The sequence below is a fragment of the Pyxicephalus adspersus genome, chromosome 12, assembly GCF_032062135.1.
Source record: "Pyxicephalus adspersus chromosome 12, UCB_Pads_2.0, whole genome shotgun sequence".
NCBI classification, from domain to species: domain Eukaryota; kingdom Metazoa; phylum Chordata; class Amphibia; order Anura; family Pyxicephalidae; genus Pyxicephalus; species Pyxicephalus adspersus.
The window spans coordinates 20,972,983-20,989,334 of record NC_092869.1 but is presented as its reverse complement, the minus strand read 5'-3'; the positions used below and the strand labels follow the sequence as shown (position 1 = coordinate 20,989,334).

At 38.9% G+C, this 16,352-nt stretch overlaps 1 protein-coding gene across 1 annotated transcript in view; it reads left to right on the top strand.

The window, feature by feature from the left end:
- Positions 1–14,153, top strand: part of AQR (aquarius intron-binding spliceosomal factor) — a 56,342-nt gene extending 42,189 nt beyond the window's left edge. Inside the window, exons 24-35 of the mRNA XM_072427824.1 lie at positions 138–247; positions 3,907–4,042; positions 4,629–4,838; positions 5,528–5,665; positions 5,933–6,004; positions 6,324–6,511; positions 6,610–6,781; positions 6,983–7,153; positions 7,302–7,387; positions 9,543–9,717; positions 11,167–11,286; positions 13,240–14,153. Of these exons, the coding sequence (XP_072283925.1) occupies positions 138–247; positions 3,907–4,042; positions 4,629–4,838; positions 5,528–5,665; positions 5,933–6,004; positions 6,324–6,511; positions 6,610–6,781; positions 6,983–7,153; positions 7,302–7,387; positions 9,543–9,717; positions 11,167–11,286; positions 13,240–13,743 (2,082 nt within the window). The 3' untranslated portion in view covers positions 13,744–14,153. The remainder of the gene's footprint in view (positions 1–137; positions 248–3,906; positions 4,043–4,628; positions 4,839–5,527; positions 5,666–5,932; positions 6,005–6,323; positions 6,512–6,609; positions 6,782–6,982; positions 7,154–7,301; positions 7,388–9,542; positions 9,718–11,166; positions 11,287–13,239) is intronic.
- The last annotated feature ends 2,199 nt before the right edge of the window (positions 14,154–16,352 follow it).

Here is a 16,352-nt window from a genome sequence, read left to right as displayed (position 1 = left end):
CTGTCTGTTGTGCCTTACTGCCTTAAAGATTAATTCACTTGCTGTTTCAGGCTGTAGCGTCTAACCCCCCTTTTTTCCTAGAACATCAACCAGCAGTTTCTGAATAACTTTTTCCTCCTGTCCCTATCAATCTACAGGCCCTCAACCAGCTGTTTGAGAAGATTATGGCCCTAGATATTGACGAGAGGCACCTCCTACGTCTGGGCCATGGTGAGGAGGAGCTGGAGACTGAGAAGGATTTTAGCAGGTGAGTACAAGTTGCAATCCTGGTTAACTCTCTAACTTCCAAGTTCTTCCTAAATTTTTTTTTTGTTAATTATAGAAAATAGGATCTCACATTGCTTAATAATTGTTTTGAAACAATATTTTACCAGCTTTTAATGGAAATTATATTAATGAATAAGTACAGGTTTTGCGAAGTCAGCTAAGTGTTCTATTTAGACACAGATGAACTAAAATTTTATTGGTTGCTGGGTTTTGCTGCAAATCGTTGCTTTTTATGCATTATCTTTGTAAAGTATATTAGAGGAGACTGTTCTTAGCATATGATTTATCATATGATGCCAAATATATATGCAAAAACTTGTTCCTAGAATATGATATACAAATATTTATCATTTGATGCCATATTTACTTGTGGGCCGGAAAACTCATATTACTTTCTCACTGAAGCCAGAGCAATGTTTGTGACCAAATAAAGGCTGCATAGCACAAGGTCAGAGATGCTTCACAGGACATTCCTGGCTGACATTATCTGCATTAGGTGTGCTATGCCTTGCCATAACTCTTTGGCCTGTCTTGTTAGGCCGGTAAAATATAACAGTCTTGTGACATCAACTTAACATGAAATAGGGCTCTTTGAAAGTCAATAACTAAAAGCAAAATGCAATTTCTTTTTTGTCCGTTGAGGGATACAGAAGGAAGTTTTTTTTAAATATATTCACCTACCCTTGTTCTAATGTGGATGCAACCATCTTCTGCCTTCTTCTGTTCCTCATTCTGATCCTTGGCCATCGTGATTGGCCAGGTCAGATGTTACACCTACGCAGGCATGCAGGAGTTCATTTAGTCCCTATGCCTGCAAGGGAAGCCAGGATGTGCCAGGTATCCTGACTACCAGCACTGAGCTGTGCACCCTGGGCCTTCAAAAACCAACTATTGTTTTAGTGTATCCGTGTCTAATCCTGGACACAGCACAGCAAGCTTTCCAGTACATTAGTGTTCCAACTCTCCATTTTTATGTCATATTCTTTAAACTAGTTACATCCTCCTACACTGAAGGCAATTTAATTTGCACAGTTTTACTCTAGATCTGTACAGCACAGTTGTTTTTGGTGTTTGCCAAGTCAATCAGGTCCCTGGAGTTTTGTCTCCTGATCGGCATCCAATTTAGATTGAATTGCACACATTACCATATGGGAATAACCAAAGGTAGAAGGCATCCTGTCCTGTGCATAACTTTACATTACAGCCTTGTCCATGGTGTACAACCCTGGCACAGGCAATTTGCTTCTATCCCTACAGTGAGAGGTGTTTAAAGGATTGTAGGTTGAAAACCGTGGTTGTAGACATCATTTCTTCCTGTTGAAATTTACAGGGTCAAGATGAAGGGCATGCCAGTGATCCTCATTGCTCCAGACTCTTTATGTAGGATCTACTAGATTATCAGTATATTTTACCTCTACTAATGGTTTATCATCTAGCAGCCCTAAATATCAAGTATGTTGAAATTCAGTTTCTTAAAGTCAGGGCCATACCAGAACCAGTGATTCATCTAATTCTCAAAGCACTATCATTAGATCTGGAAGGCATGCTTCACTTATGACTATCAAGGCTTCCAACCTAGGAGTGTTTCTTTGCAGTACCTAAAATCCAGTACTCTTCTTTTTAGAGGCTGTTGGTGTTGCTTCTTGAATACTTTCTTTGTTTGTGGGGTTTCCCATGAAGCTCCCAATGCCCCAGTAAATCTGTTGGATATAAGTCTGGTTCTCTCTGCGTGTTGGAAACCACCATGTGAACCCATTAGAGACACCTCTCACTATAATTTCACCCATAAGGTAGTACTTTTTGTCTCCATCACCTCTGTCTGAACTAGCAGTTATGTTCTCTAAGGCAGTGGTGCCCAACCTTTTGCAGGTCGCGGACCACTAAATGCACATACTCCAGGCTACACATTCCAGAACCCGCCCACTCTCCCATCGCAGGTCTGAGCTTTCAATGGGAGAGTGGGTGGGTTGGGTCAAGAGACACAACCCGCCCACCTCCCTGAGGTTGCGATGTCTCCGGGAGAGGTGGTCCGCTCTGGCCAGTGTGCCCTCCCAAAGTGGGGTACTTCTCCTGACGCCACTGGTGTGTGCACTGGCCATAGCTGCGGCCCACCTGTCAGAAGGGCGGGGGTTGGGGACCTCTGCTGTAAGGAACTATTTTTGTTTTTTTCTTAGTGAAAAGTAATGTTAAGGCCAATTACTTTCTTTTTACTTAAGGTAAATTCTGTCTTTCACCTCATCCTCAATTCTTCCATCACTTTTTTGGATTCCATTTCACTTAAAGAATTTTCTCTTTATTATCTTGATGTGGTTCAAGATGTGAGGGCCTGTCTCTAAGCTTCAGCTTTACTTTCTGTCATCCAGGATGGCTTCTGAAGGGGTGCATTGGTTTCTTGGTTTACCATCTTTAGGTGTATCCTTTAGACAGACTAACATCCAAATGTATGACTTCAAGTCAAACTCCTCTAGTTTTCATTGTGTTTCTTTGGCTTTTCTGCAACTGTTTTTAGTTATCCAGCCTACAGGGAGAAGCTCATCAATTCTCATGACAAGTGCAATCCGTATGAAAAACAAGACTACTAGATTGTAAGCTCTTCGGGGCAGGGTCCTCTCCTCCTGTATCACTGTCTGTATTAGTCTGTCATTTTCAATCCCTGTTTAATGTACAGTGCTGCGTAATATGTTGGCGCTATATAAATCCTGTTTAATAATAATAATAATAATAATAAAAGACTGCAAGACTTTTTGTCTAAATGCCTGACTCACATCATACTGTTCAGTAAATCCATAAATCCAGAAAGTACCTCTGTATATAATATGAAGGATAGACTATCATGAACACAGTAATAAAATGTACTGAGCATTGTCATATTCAGTCAGGAAAACACTGATCTACAAAAAACACAAATCTTATTTGCAGTGTGGCACCTCAGTTATTTGAACAAGCTTTGTTCTTTATGCTGCTTTATGTAGACTTTGGTTTGCATGTGGCAGTCCATGCACACAAGAATCTGAAACCCACATTTTCTGTGGGTAAGTTAAACATTTTGTCAGCACCACTTTAATTGGTTATGTAATATCTTAAGTGTACCTAAAGCCAACAGTTTTTAATTTTGGATAAAGGAGTATAAAGGAGTTAAAACACCTGATGTGTTTTTTTGTTTTTTTTGTTCTCTGATTACCTTTGAGGTGGTTTGTTTAATGATTCAATTTCCCAGGGATGCAACAGAAAGTCATATAAAATATTTACTAGTAGAACTATTTTTCCTTCTTAGAAGGTTGACACCAAAGCAGGGGTCCATATTGGAAGATATCTAACAACTGTAAAAATGTGGATTTCCCATCAGTTACTGTCTTGGTACTAATGATTAGCAGGACAATTAGAGGGTGTGTAGCTGGAATTCTAATCCTGCTTCTATTCAAAACTAAGCATACACTATAAAGTGCTGACTTATAAAGCTTTACAATTTCTCCTGTCCTACATAGCCATTTTTGCTTTTCTTAATGAAAAAGTAACTGCTGTTTGTTCTGTTGTACTTTTGCTAAATGGCAATTCCAGATGTTTTGATAGATAAAAGTGCAGCTTTTCCTGTGGTCAATCATTATTGGTCTGTTTGTAACAATGTATCCATGTTGCTAGGTATGGACGAGTAAACTATGTGTTAGCAAGGCGTCTTGAACTACTTAAGGAGGTGGGGCGTCTGCAAGAGAGCCTGGGGGTCCCTGGAGATGTATCCTATACCTGTGAAACTGCTGGTCATTTCTTCTTGTACCAGGTAAGTGACCGATCTCTTGATATTTAACTTCTAGGCAAGCTGGCAGTTTCCATTCTACACTTAAGTAAACTGCAGTTGTATATCTTCTCTCTCATAGAAATAAAGGTTTCCTATCTGAGGAAACTGGGGACAGAGGGTAATCCATTGTAGTACCATATCAATATATCACTTTATGTATTACAATATTATGCTATCAATATGTGTTCCCTCCACAAATTTTCCTACACCCCTTGTTACTGTTCCCCCAATGAAAAATGGGAGACCTTACACTCAATATTATAATTCTTGGTTCGGTTCAGGGACTCCAGTGAGGATTAAAATATGATTAAAAAAATAATAAACTATGGTTGGTCAGCTTTTGAATTGACCTCCATCACCACGTATTATTTTTATTTTTTTGAAGTGGTATTTGCTTCCCACTTTTCTACATGAAATCATTTCATTTACATTTGGATGGTTAAAATATGATGGAAGTAAGAGTTGATCCCGGTTTCCCCAATCAGTAATTCAACAATGCTTACCTGATGCTTATGCCATTTTCATCTCAGAGTTTGTACAATAGCATTTCCCCTAAATGTTTTTGCAGATAATGTCACGATGGGAAGCTTACCTGAGCAAGATAAAAACTAAATCTGCTCAAACTCCTGATGTAGGCGATATCGCCAAGCTTTTTCCCTTCCACCAATACTTCTCCAATGCTCCTCAACCTATCTTCAAAGGGAGAAGTTATGAGGAAGACATGGAAATTGCAGAAGGATGTTTCCGGCATGTTAAAAAGATATTTACTCAGCTAGAGGTGAGTGTTGTGAAGTAAAAAAAATTCTTGTTCAGATTGGAAACACTTGTCTGAGATCATTCCGATACCTACCATTTAATGGTAGTTTGGTCCCTAACATTTTTCTGGGACATTGATTTTACAACAAGGCTGGTTACTGCAAATTTACTATGCATAATAATGTGTACTTGTTGCCCTATAAACAGGGGAAAATAGCAAGAAATGTCCTCAGGTAGGGAAATGCACAGACTGAGACATATATATCTATGCTTTGTATTCATAAATGGGTTATGTGGCCTGGATATTTAAGATAAAAGATTTCCTTTAATAATGTTATCCATTTGTGTGGTTTTGAGCCCTGCATGTAAAGGTGTGAGAAAGATATAGACAAGTTCAATCAGATTATGTATGTGTATCCTAATATACCATCTGCACATCTCTCCCATTCAGTTATGCGCATGGAGACATTGGGTCAAAAGTCTGGGCTCTGACTTGCCCTGTAAATCCCATATGCCTCAAAATTGGACAGGGAAACTGGTCTTTAACTCTTTGGCAAAACTTTAGGGACCAATGTTGAGTGGTCTAGCCATAGCTGACACTAAAGTAACAGTGCTACTGACACTTTAGCACATTAATAAAGAATAAAAACAAGCCTAAAGTCTACTTGGGGGTACAAGTCATTCTAAAGCGCAGCACTATTTCTTTTTCAGGAATTCCGGGCCTTTGAATTGTTGCGTAGTGGACTGGATCGATCCAAATACCTTCTTGTCAAGGAAGCGAAGATCATCGCCATGACTTGCACCCATGCAGCTCTGAAACGCCATGATCTAGTAGAACTAGGATTCAAGGTATTTTTACAAAGTGTTATATTGATTTAGCTTTAGAAATTAGAATAGTCTTATGCTTTCTGATTTTCACTCAAAATAGTTCTGTAAAATTGCCTCTTTCAGACATTTTGGCACAGCTGATTGTATTAGCAACAAGACAACTTTTTTATTTTGTTGTTGGCCAAAATTTTTGCAACTCCAGACGGTTTTGTACATAGTCTGCAGACGGTCACCTTGAAGTTGTCTTGCGATTCTTGCTGACTCTTGGTTCCTGTCTTTTCTCTGCAGTACGATAACATCCTGATGGAAGAAGCTGCTCAGATTCTTGAAATTGAGACCTTCATCCCCCTCCTTCTGCAGGTACAGTACAGTACTCTGACCTCTGCTCTTCAATTCTTAAAACAATAATGAGAGTCCTCTAGAGAAACTACTATTTATTTTTAAACAGCCTGCAATGGATTATTCTAAGGGTATCCTTTCTTTTTTTTGCCTATGGTATCACTGACAGGGATCAAGGCAAAGACTTGTTTTTCTTATATTATCGCTATTTTATCATATTTGATGTTGGTATTTAATTTATACCAATTTTTAAATATAGTTATTATATAATCAAGCTCTTTCTTGTTTGTTCTTAATGTTGATATTACTCTTTTGGCTAACTTCTGCATTTAATGCGCAGAATCCAGAGGATGGTTTCAGTCGGTTGAAACGTTGGATCATGATAGGAGATCACCACCAGCTGCCACCTGTTATCAAGAATATGGCCTTTCAAAAATACTCCAACATGGAGCAGTCACTTTTCACTAGGTTTGTGCGGCTAGGGGTGCCAACTGTTGACCTCGATGCACAAGGAAGAGCCAGAGCCAGGTGAGGTGATTTTGCATGTTTGTACAGAAGTGCTTTATGTAGAGCTCACCTGCATTGTATGCAGATGTGTAATATCTTTTTCTTTTTAATTGTTGCAGCTTGTGCAATCTGTACAATTGGCGCTATAAGAGTCTCGGAAACCTGCCTCATGTGCAGTTGTTGCCAGAGTTTAGAGCTGCCAATGCAGGCTTGCTCTACGACTTCCAGCTTATAAATGTAGAGGACTTCAATGGAGTCGGGGAGTCTGAACCTAACCCATACTTCTATCAGGTAATGTCACTGCAATTTTCTAAAGCATAAAATGTAATAACTGCTTCTTTTTAGTAAAGATGTAGTGACCCTATGACCATAAGGGCACAATGAATAGCTTGTGTTTGCAGAAATAATTATTACACCGCAAAATGTATTTCTATGTAGACCATAATAATATCTTAAATTTTGTTTGTAAACCATTGTTCTCTAAATTTATAGAATCTGGCTGAAGCAGAGTATGCAGTAGCTCTGTTTATGTATATGCGGCTGCTTGGATATTCTGCAAATCGGATTAGTATCTTAACGACATACAATGGACAGAAACATTTGATCCGTGATATCCTCAACCAGCGCTGTGGTAACAATCCTGTTATAGGACAGCCAAGTAAGGTAAGCTGTAAATTTATTTATTTTTCGTTCTTCATTTAAAAAAAAACAAAAAACTTCTGTCTGTATAACTTGCTGAGGCTGTGGTTCTCTACATTAAGTTAAAGCTTTGCCCTCTAAACACTAGATTTTGCTATTTGCTTATTTTCAGGTCACAACCGTGGATCGGTTCCAGGGACAACAGAATGACTATATCATCCTGTCACTTGTCAGAACCAAAGCTGTGGGTCACCTGAGGTAAGAGGTCTGCAGCAGCAGATGTAATATAGATGAGAAACCCAATCCATTTCTTTCTTCCCTCTTTCCAGACGCACAGCATATTGCTGGTATAAAACAGATAATTACAATGGTCCCTGAATTATGGTAATTTCATTCAGAATAGCTACAATATGCTATCATTTGCTTGCTTTGCAACTTTTGTTTGCATGTTAAGTTACAAGCATAATTGGCAATGCCACATATTACAACACAATGTCTTTCAATTTACTGGCCAGATTATAAAGCTGAATTCTCAGTCTTTTACTCTGACATTTAAATTCCTTTAAAGCTTTGTTGAGCATATTAACATCATTTTATTTTAGCAAAAAGGGGGAAAGTTTGTAAGGGTTTGTAAGGGGTACATACATTTTCCTAACAAGGAAACACATGTTTTTTAAATTTTTTGTTGGACTGCATTAGTAGTAGTTCCAGAGAAGTAGTTCTATCAGGCACAGTATGAGTTGAACAGATGGCAAGGACAGTACTGTGAAATAGAGGAGACATTGTGTGGACATTTAGGTTGCCTGTGGTGTGAAGTGTGTATAATACTGAGTGATTTTGAAGTGCTGAAACATGATTGTTTAACAGAAGCTTTGAGCAGAGCTTTGTAATATGCAAGATCCCTGTTATAGCACTGTGTGCATTCTCCATTCCCGTCTGTTTACATGAAGTCAGTCTGGGAGAATTTAATGCGTGTCACAGGCTGAATGGATTGCCTGAATTTGTCATGGTGTAGCAGCAGTCATAGAGAGATAGCTTGTGTGGAATGGAGAGTGCTAATAAGTGACATACATGGAGCAATGAACCACTGTCAACCAGCTCTCAGTTGGAAAAAATGTGAACTGGTCAATGCAACTTGCCACTTTCCAAACCAGAAAAATATGTAATCTGTGTTACCTTGATCCATTAGATTGAAGGCTTGTTAAAAGTGGTTTTAATTGCTATGTATGACCAGCAGAATAATTCATACCACTTACCATTAATACTACTATAATCACCAACATATTGTCTTCTTTATGTCTTTGGTGGGCCAGGTAGTCTGGTATTTTGTAAGAGTCTCAAGTACAATTGACAAAGTACAAAGGTCCAAATGGTATAACAAATAGAATAGTCTTTTTGTGGACACTGCTGCATGGTGGTTTGGTATTGAACAGAAACAAAATTACAGGGACTTATCCATACAGATGCTTACAGATCATGTGAGTCTCATCTGCTGCATGTTTCATGCAGGTAGAATATATCTGTGTGACCCATCTATCGACCTTTCTGTAGTGTGCTGGCATATTCTGGTGAAGAGCCTACCAGCTTGAACTGAGCCGCAGCTACAAAATAGTCATGCAGGGTCACAATCATGTTTTTGCTTTTTACATTTATCCTGGAGCAATCTGTATGGACTCCTGTATCCAGTTCATTGACAGATAAAACTTTATATTGTATTTTTAAAAGGGAACTAATAAAGAGGGCTTAAGGTTATATTTAATATACTCATTGAAGGGTTTTGTTAAACCTGTTGGATAAATGTATAAAAAATACAGATGACTTGCCAGAAATTAAGTAAGCTCAAAATTTTCTACACCCTTTGTTACTTGCTTTTTAGTTGTCAGTGTCTTCAATTCTCTCAGTTGACAACACAACACCTTTGCCTATGTTATAGATGCTTTGCAGTACTAGCACACTTGTTATCCCAGTGTGACAGCGTGGCACCTCTATAGGGAATTAGAAGTGGTTACATATACAGTCAGTAAAGTTTCAAAAATATGAACTCCCATTTATGTGTGATAATTCTAGTAATTTAAAAAGAATTTAAACCTCCATTGTTTGTGTCCTCAAAGATACTCATAAATTTTCATATTCAGGTTGGAAATATGCACCTTGCAAATCAGCACACATTATGCAAATGTTTAAAGTTACTATATTAAAAGTGCAAAGGAGCATGTCATTGTTTATTTCAATTATACATGTATTGCTTTGTGTTAAAACACAAGAAAAGTTTGCATTTTAATACTAAATTATTTGTCAAAAGCAAATAATGCAAATAAAACATTTTAGCTTGCTTATGTTAGGGAATGCGTATGTAACAGAGTAATGAACTCTCAGAGATCAGTCTGTAACTTGTGGTGTCTTTACGTTCTAGGGATGTCAGACGATTAGTGGTAGCAATGTCAAGAGCCCGGCTTGGTTTGTACATATTTGCTCGAGTCTCCCTCTTCCAAAATTGCTTTGAATTGACCCCTGCATTCAGTCAACTTACTGCTCGGCCTATGCAACTGCACATATTACCCAGTGAATCCTTCCCAACACAGAGGATGGTAAGTCTTTTCTTCCACTCACTCAGTAATAGTTAAATTGTATAGTAAAAGCTAGACACTTAAAAAATTAATAAATGGGGGAAAAGAAAAGTTTGCTTAACCCCCCTAGCGGTATTCCCGAGTGTGACTTGGGGTGGAAAAAATTGCAAAAAGCGGTAATCCCGAGTCACACTCGGGGTACCTTTGAGGGTCCCTCTTACCTTATCCCCGCGCTCCAGCGGCGATCTCAGGATCCCGCTAATTTCTACGCAAAAAAAATAGGATCACTTTTTGCATCAAAAAATGACAGAATTAGAACGCTAGGGGGGTTAAACAATTGATGGTAAAAGAGCAGATTCATTGGAACAGGTTAAGGTTAACTGAGGATTTATACATATTTGGATGCTACAGGAATCATCCATAAGAGGGTTTGGGGGAGCAAAATCATTCACCCTGCGTATTTGATTAAAGATCTGAGGGTTGCATCTAGGTAAAAACATTTTCTCTGTTGTGTTTAACTGTGTATTGGGACAGCCATATTTGATCTTTACTTTTTCTAGTGCATAAAGAAATAACAAAATATAGAATGGTAAAGAAGTACAAAATAAAGAGCTAGCCATACAGTTACTCCATAAGGATAGCCATATATTTGTTATTATGGGTGTTCAGCCTCCTCATCCCAGTTTTAGCTTCTACTATTAATCTGAGATCAGCAGATGCTTTGTCTGTGGGGTGCATTGGATCATTTATCCTCTCCACAGAGCCAACAGGCTTTTGTTGTGGTGTCCATGCTTTGACTTTTCATCTAGACCCTGATGAAGAAGCTGTTACCTGATAGGCAAGATTCATGTTTGCAATAAGATGGCTTTTGAATTAGATGTAAAGAAAAGGCCACTCGTGCATGTTGCTATTGGGTAAATGAGTTGACTGCAGATATAAGTTCTGTAGTATTATTATTAATAATAGACACTATGAGATAAAGATGGTGGGGGTGCTGTTTGCCCCAATAATTAACATTTTTATTCTTTAAGGTACCTTTAGGACAGTAACAGAACAGTACAGTAACGCAATCAGAATATATACTTCGTGTAGTACACTATACTTTCCCTTTGAGGGTTTCACCAGCAGAGGGAAATTTCACCCCTGCTGGCAGAATGATTGTAGTTTTCCTATGTGATCATCTCTAACACCAAAAATTGTTTTAGAAACCCATTAGGAAACATTTTCATATAATCTCCAGACTTTTGTTTAATGGTCCTCCATTGACGCCAGGAAAAAAAGACGACAAGAAAAATATTTCTAAAGCAAGCAATATACTAAACTTGTACTATTTTGAGTTGTTTTATTTTTCCATGAAAGCTACTGTAATAGAAATATTTTATTTTAGTGATAGACTGATATGCAGCAGAATGCACAATGTTCATGATATGAAGGCCAGGCTAATGCGTTTGTGTGTGTGTTGCTTTGCAGAATGGTGAGATGCCACCTTACCCAGCCCAGGTTATTAAGAACATGCCAGAAATGGCCATGTTTGTATACAATATGTATATGCACATGATGCGCACCAGCCAGCAGTACCACCACCGCCAGGTAAGTTGGTATGCAATATGTCTATGTACACCTCAATTACATTAAAACAAAACCTCCTTCATAATGACTCCTATTCCATTCTACTAGGTGAATAGAGCTAGTAATAGGCATATATACACACATGTGAAAGGTATGGTAAAACAACTGCCTATAAAATTGGTTTATTGAGTTCCTGCAAAACGCTAGAGAACCCAAACAACAAGGTTTTCATTGCAGATCAGTGACTGATCACCATAATCTAAATAGGTGATCCAGTCTTTTGAATGGAGTAACCATTTGCTACATTTTCTCGGTGAAATAGGAAGCCTTAGGCTACGTACACAAGTCCAGTGGTTCTTGTCCAATATTTGACTCGGAGCCGATATCGGACGAGAATCTGACGTGTGCACAGGGCCCATGGTCCGAACGTTCATCCTGGCAGATCCACAGACGACAGAAGACGAAGGATCCTAATGGAAGCACAGGGGGAGAGCACACAGCAGGGTGCCAGCACGACGTTCTCCCCCTCTCCATAGAGCAGAAGCATGTTGTATGTACAGCACTCATTCATGCATCGTGCAGTCCTTAGGCGCTGAAACAGATCATGAAAGATCCTTTCCAACGACAATTATTGCACGTGTGTACCCAGCCTTAGACTTGCATTTAGTTTTAGTACAAATACATAACGTGCAAATCTAGATAAAATTGTGTGCTGTTCCACTAGAAAATGAAGTATTCAGTTGCTTCTTAGAAGGCTACCTTCATTTTTACACCTCTAACTAAAGCTTTGTACACATGTCCAATGGTTCTCGCACTAAAATTATTATTATTATTGTTATTATAATCGGCTCAGGGCCGATATAGGAGGAGAATCTGGCGTGTGTATTGCGTCCATCGTCCAAACGACCGTCCTGGCGGATCCATGGATGACAAACAATTCTAATGCAAGCGAAGGGGGAGAGAGCGCATCGGGGTGCTGCTCCATCGTTCTCCCCCTCCCCTCTGCATAGAGCAGAACGGTGCTGTATGTACAGCACTCGTTCATGCATTGTGCAGTCCTTAGTCGTTGGGAAGGATTGTGAAAGATCCTTTCCAAAAACAATAATTGCACGTGTGTATGCAGCTTATGTCTTCATTTTTAATCCATATTTATGCAGAGAGTGAGGAAGTGCTAGGTAGAAATATTTCCACTGCAGGAAGTCACTTGTGTAACCCTGTTTTCTTGACTGGGGTCAAGAGGTGAGAAACTTGTCTCTGCAGTTTTTACCATGATGCTGTCTCATTTTATTGAAGTTCCAGACTTTATATGACTGCACCAGTATGCTGTTTGATGCAGTAAGGATTATATGTGTGTAAAGGAAGACAGATAGAAAGCAGCGGGAGTTCCCCTCCTGTTCTTGGCTGTCTACCAACAGTTCAGCACTAAATCTTTCCGCAGAGTCTTGGAAGTCGTTACACAGCAGTCTGAATGTGCTGTGGGTGCACTAATCCTAATGATTGTGTGCAGCTGAGAATGGAAAATGTTTGTGTCTTCCCAGGGAAATCCAACTTTACTGTTTCAAATCAGTATTAGAGGATATATTCCAATGCTTCTTAACCCTTTTACTGACCGTCCCTTGTGCTGTAGTCAGGCGTTATACACACTTGGTATCAAGCTGTTATGTCACACCAATAGGTGCTAGAATAAGCAACACAATTAAACCAGCACCATTGAGTGTGTCAAGCAAGGAGAACAACACATAAAGCCAAAACTATACAGGCACCCCAACACTTCAGGTTCCATTACATACACTTTAATCTATTCCAGCCCATGATGAAGTTGTTTCAAGCGTACTGCTCAACAGCTTTCCATCTAGGTTCAGTGCTGCAGTGTTCACTACTTGTGATGGGCACAAATCAAAGTTAAAAATACAAATATTGCAAAATGTAGAAAAGTGATTTTCCTGAATTTTCCTTCACATTTTTTATTTACAGGGTCTTTTGCCACCACCCACTGCCACAAGAGACAAGAACTTCGCAGCATCTCATGATGAGGAGATGGAAGTGGAAGAACAGATGTCCAAAGTGACCCATGGAGGGCAGATGGACAGACAAGCAAAACAAACTGAGTTGCCCACAGATACTGTTAACAAAGTATGGGCCGGATCAGACACAATATCTGCTGAAGCTGGCAAGGGTGTAAAAGAAGCCACAGACAATGCATTAGCTGAAAATACCAATAAAGCTTCCCAAGACAAGCACAACACGGTAGAGAACAAGTCACATTTGGAGGACAAAGTACCTGAGACAGGATCTGAGGTGAAGGAACCAATGCCCCAAACAGAGATGGATTCAATGGAAACTGAAGAATCCACTGGCCAAGTGGACAGTGATAATGGTCAGACCCCAGAGGACAATGTGGAACATCAGAAAATGCCAGATCATCCTGGACGTGACAGTGATAGTGAATACAGTGACAATGAGGGTCCGGAAGACTAGTTAAGCATTATACAAAGTCTGCCAACACACACTGAATGTATCAGTGCTCACAGTCTGTATACATTTTCTAAAAAAAAAAAAAATTACCATGAGGACTGATTTGGTGGAGAAATTTGGGGTTTATACTACATAAACTGCTCTGTTTGCTGTCCCCATTTATAGTCAAGAAAAACTGATGAATTTTCAGTGTATAATTAGCAGTGGAAGACAATGGTTGATTGTCAGACAGCTGCAGCAATGAGCTCTGGGATTTCTTGGTATGTGAGTCATACTTTCATCTCCTTAGAGCAGTGGGCATGCTCCCAGAATGTGTTCAGGAGGAACACAGCTTAAAAATGAGCAGTACAACACATGGGATACAGATGTAAACATTTTTGTAAACTTTATTTTTTATTAAAAAGAAAACAAGTTGTTTGTTTCAAGTAGTGATTAACTAGAGTTTACTGAAGTACTGAAGTAGGTGGGCACACACCTACTTATGATATAAAGAAATCTGTCATGAAAAACACAGAAGCTTTTTTTTCTGACCTCTCCTTCTAAAAATGCTTTGTATCTGGCTATCATGCCGAGTGCTCCAGATAGGAGAATCTGACTTCCATGACCTGTATCCTTGGACTGGGTAAGTGACTTTAAGTATGAAGGACAGTGTGTAAGCACAACAGTCATGCAAGTGTCATTTTAAGGGAGAGGTCAAGAATGGCAGGCATCATATTTCTCAGTTTTACATTAAATCTGTACCTAGATAATGAGACCAACCGTGTGCTCTGCTGAGAATGCAGGTTGCCTGGCTGCTATACTGAATTTGTTGTCGAAGGATGTTTTGGTAAAGATAGGAGTTCTACCTTTTTTTCTGGTCAGCATGCTTCTGCAATAATTACAGCCACAGAATTATTCTGAAAAGATAGTTTCAAAGGGGCCTCGGTTTTCAGAATAGTAGTGGCAGCCTCTGTATTTCTCTTATTTCAAGTTTTTTTTTTTTTGGGGGGGGGGGGGGGGGGGGTATTATTGTTTAAATGCAGTTGTCACACTCCTCTGCAATGTGCCAGATTAAGAGCTGGGGTTATACCAGGCTCTAGATCACATTGTATTTTATGTTCAGTCATAATTGCATATGTACAAATTAAGTGATTTTCTTCATCCTTTGTGGTCAGGAAGTATGGTGATCCAAAAATAGCCCTGGCCGCACTAGGCAGTGTTCATTCCTGAAGATGTATTTGAAATATTTAGCTCTAATATTTAAATTGAATCTAAAGTTTTATAAAAAAAAAAAAAGTCAATCTCAAGACTATATATACATTACAAAATCTTTATGGAGGCTCCTATATTCTTTTGTGCTTCCTTTCTGATAATTTAGACCCTACAACACTTTATGCTATGTTTTAGGGACTTTCCTCATTTTATTTGCACCTTTTCCTCAATCTGCACTGTCATAATCATAAAAAGATTGTTGCTGTGTACATACCTATAGCTGGGGAAGCTATATTTACCCTCAAGCGTTTAAAGCCTTTTGTGAAACCAGTAACTTGGACTTCTATTGCCTTGGTTGCAAAAACAAAGTTAAGATTTGATATGTATGAGGCTAAAACAGAATATAGCCTCAATATAGCTTTGCAATACATGCACATTTCCCCTAATTTATCCCATTAAAATTACTGCAAGTAAAGAACCTGCAAGAAATTTAGTGTACTCTTACATTTGTTTGGGCGTGCTTAGCATTGTCAGTCCTGCCTACAGGAGAACATGGGTAGTTTGGTGTCAGTAAGGAGTCGACTCCCAGCAGCTGCCCCTACAAACATGCCTGGTGATGTCGCAGGGACTAATAAAAGCTATTGGAACAAGGAAAAAAATATGCCAAGACTGAGTTGAAAGTAAAGGCTTGGGAGTAAATTTGGGGTCATGCCTGGACGTACCCTTAAACAACATTACATCACTTGCATAGAAAATCCCTATTTTCTTGTAAATACTTTATTAAAATGAGATAGCCCCTAGGCACATAAAAATATAATTATCAGGTAAGTTCATATTATATCAATATCTCTTACCAAGGAATTGTTCTTTGTATAAAAGCACAGGACTTGTCAGGTTGACATTTTACTGATGTGTGCAAGTCCTTAGTGGGAGTTGGAGTCACTGCCTTCTCCATGATCCCAGCTCTGGGAGTGCTCTTCATGATGCCATGACACTGAAACACAATATATTAATCATAACAACATGTTATACAAGGGCGGCACTGAAAATGATATCACTTAGTAACAGCTTATCACACCACAGCTACTGTAGCACATTGCATCACAAATGTATTCTTGTATATACTGTAATATCACAACTGTAAGTTTTGTAATCCAGCATATTTGTCCATCTAAGGCCCTTTATCTACAATCAGTAGCCCCAACCCACTTACATTTCCAATTAATAGCCTTCTATTCCAAGAAATAATATACCATAAATCTATAAAACAAATTGTGTCACTTTCAGAAATGCTTGTGGTGTTCAGTGAAGGTCTAGCTAAGTGGAAGTGTAATGTGCATTTCCAAGGGCTTTTCTATAAACCTGTCAGCAGCGCCTACATCTATTTACACACAATAGATTATTATTTCCCAAAACAAATA